The following is a 1,674-nucleotide window of genomic DNA, read 5'->3' as shown; positions in this document are numbered from 1 at the left end:
GGGCAGAGCTGCAGCTCATCCTGGGCCCTGGCCCACTGGGAGGAGTCCAGGGCTGCTCCTTCCTCATCCCTCACTGCTTGCATTACAACTTCCATCTCATGGAAGAGTGTGGATCCCACAGTGTCGAGTGAACCTTTTGTCAATCAAGTGTGTGCAATGTTTAGGCCTCAGTAAGTGTTGAGGACGTGGCTGTGCACTTCACCCAGGAAGAGTGGGCTTTGCTGGATCCTTCCCAGAAGAGTCTGTACAGAGATGTGATGCTGGAGACCTGCAGGAACCTCGCTGCTGTAGGTGAGGATAACATCTTACCTTCACTCTGTAAACTAGGGAGCAAGTGTCTATTGGTGTCGATGCTCTTCTGGGATTTGGACTATTGAAAGGGAAGAATGTGGTGAATAAATCAGGCATTGTTACTATGGACACTGAAGTCAAAAACTAATTTTTTCAGTGATTTCTAATAATTTATCCTCAATTTTCTGGGATTTCCTTTTAGGAAACAGATGGGAAGAAGAAAATGTTGAAGACTCTTATAAAATTCCTGGAAGAAATCTAAGGTAATTTGAATGAAAAGTTGAAACAAAGGTACTTGAAGAAGTTTCAGCATTCCACAAAAATTTAAGAAAACAAAAACAGCTTTGAGTTGTGTCGTTGTTAGGAAAATTATGTCCATATTATGGCACCTAGATGTGTGCTGGGTGTTAGAGCACTGCCCAGTGTTTCTAGAGGGTTTTCTATTGGAAACACTCATAGGAACGTGCATCAGTGAATACCACTGTTCTAGTTACAGCTCTGTGGGAGCCACAGTATAGAACCAGCAATTCATTTAGTTTCACATGATTCAGATGTGTCAGAAAGCACACATTTTACCTGATTTTGGGAGCAGTATATGACATAAACCTAACATGGAGTCTCTCGCTAACATACTTGTTCTTTTTCAGAAGTTCTGTGTTAGAGATCTTCCATGAGAAAACAGAAAATGGTCAGAATGAAGAAACCGTGATGTGGATAGCAAATCTTCATGCAAACATGGCAGTTCGTCTTGGACTAACACTATGTGAATCTGGTGTCAGTGGAAAGGTTTCCATGTGTCCTTCACCCTCTAGTAGGCATGCCATATCTCCCCCTCATTATAAGCCACGTGATCACGAGGAATGTGGAGCCAAGCAATATAGCTTGACCTCTCTCAGCAGCTCTCAAAGGTGTGCAGGAGCTCACACTGGGAACGGGCCGTGTGAATGTGAGACATGTTTAAACGCTTTTTGTTTTCCAAATTCATTAGGAACACATCCAGAGGCTTACACTGGAAAAACACCCTATCAATACAAGGAATGTGGAAAGGCCTCTGTTTACACACACAGAAGAACGCACACTTTGGCCAAGCTTTATGAATGTAACATATGTGGTAAAGCCTTTAGTTCTTCTACTTCCCTTCAAAGACATGAAATAATTCACACTGAAAGGCTCTATGAATGCACATATTGTGGTAAAGCCTTTAGATATCCCAAATATCTTCGATTACATGAAAGAATTCATACTGGAGAGAAACCTTATGAGTGTAAACAATGTGGTAAAGCCTTTAGATTTCCTGGTGCCTTGCCTCTACATGAAAAAATTCATACTGGAGAGAAACCCTATGAGTGTAAACAATGTGGTAAAGCCTTTAGATTTCCTGGT

The 1,674-nt window shown here is 41.9% G+C and overlaps 1 protein-coding gene across 1 annotated transcript in view; it reads left to right on the top strand.

Annotated features, from left to right (window-relative positions):
* LOC101999684 (zinc finger protein 709-like) overlaps positions 1–1,674 on the top strand; it is a 55,394-nt gene that overhangs the window by 29,003 nt on the left and 24,717 nt on the right. The window contains exons 2-4 of the mRNA XM_026777739.1: positions 165–291; positions 494–554; positions 939–1,664. Of these exons, the coding sequence (XP_026633540.1) occupies positions 165–291; positions 494–554; positions 939–1,664 (914 nt within the window). The remainder of the gene's footprint in view (positions 1–164; positions 292–493; positions 555–938; positions 1,665–1,674) is intronic.

Source organism: Microtus ochrogaster, unplaced genomic scaffold (genome assembly GCF_000317375.1).
Source record: "Microtus ochrogaster isolate Prairie Vole_2 unplaced genomic scaffold, MicOch1.0 UNK81, whole genome shotgun sequence".
Classification (NCBI taxonomy): Eukaryota; Metazoa; Chordata; class Mammalia; order Rodentia; family Cricetidae; genus Microtus; species Microtus ochrogaster.
This window is presented reverse-complemented; position numbering and strand designations above follow the sequence as displayed.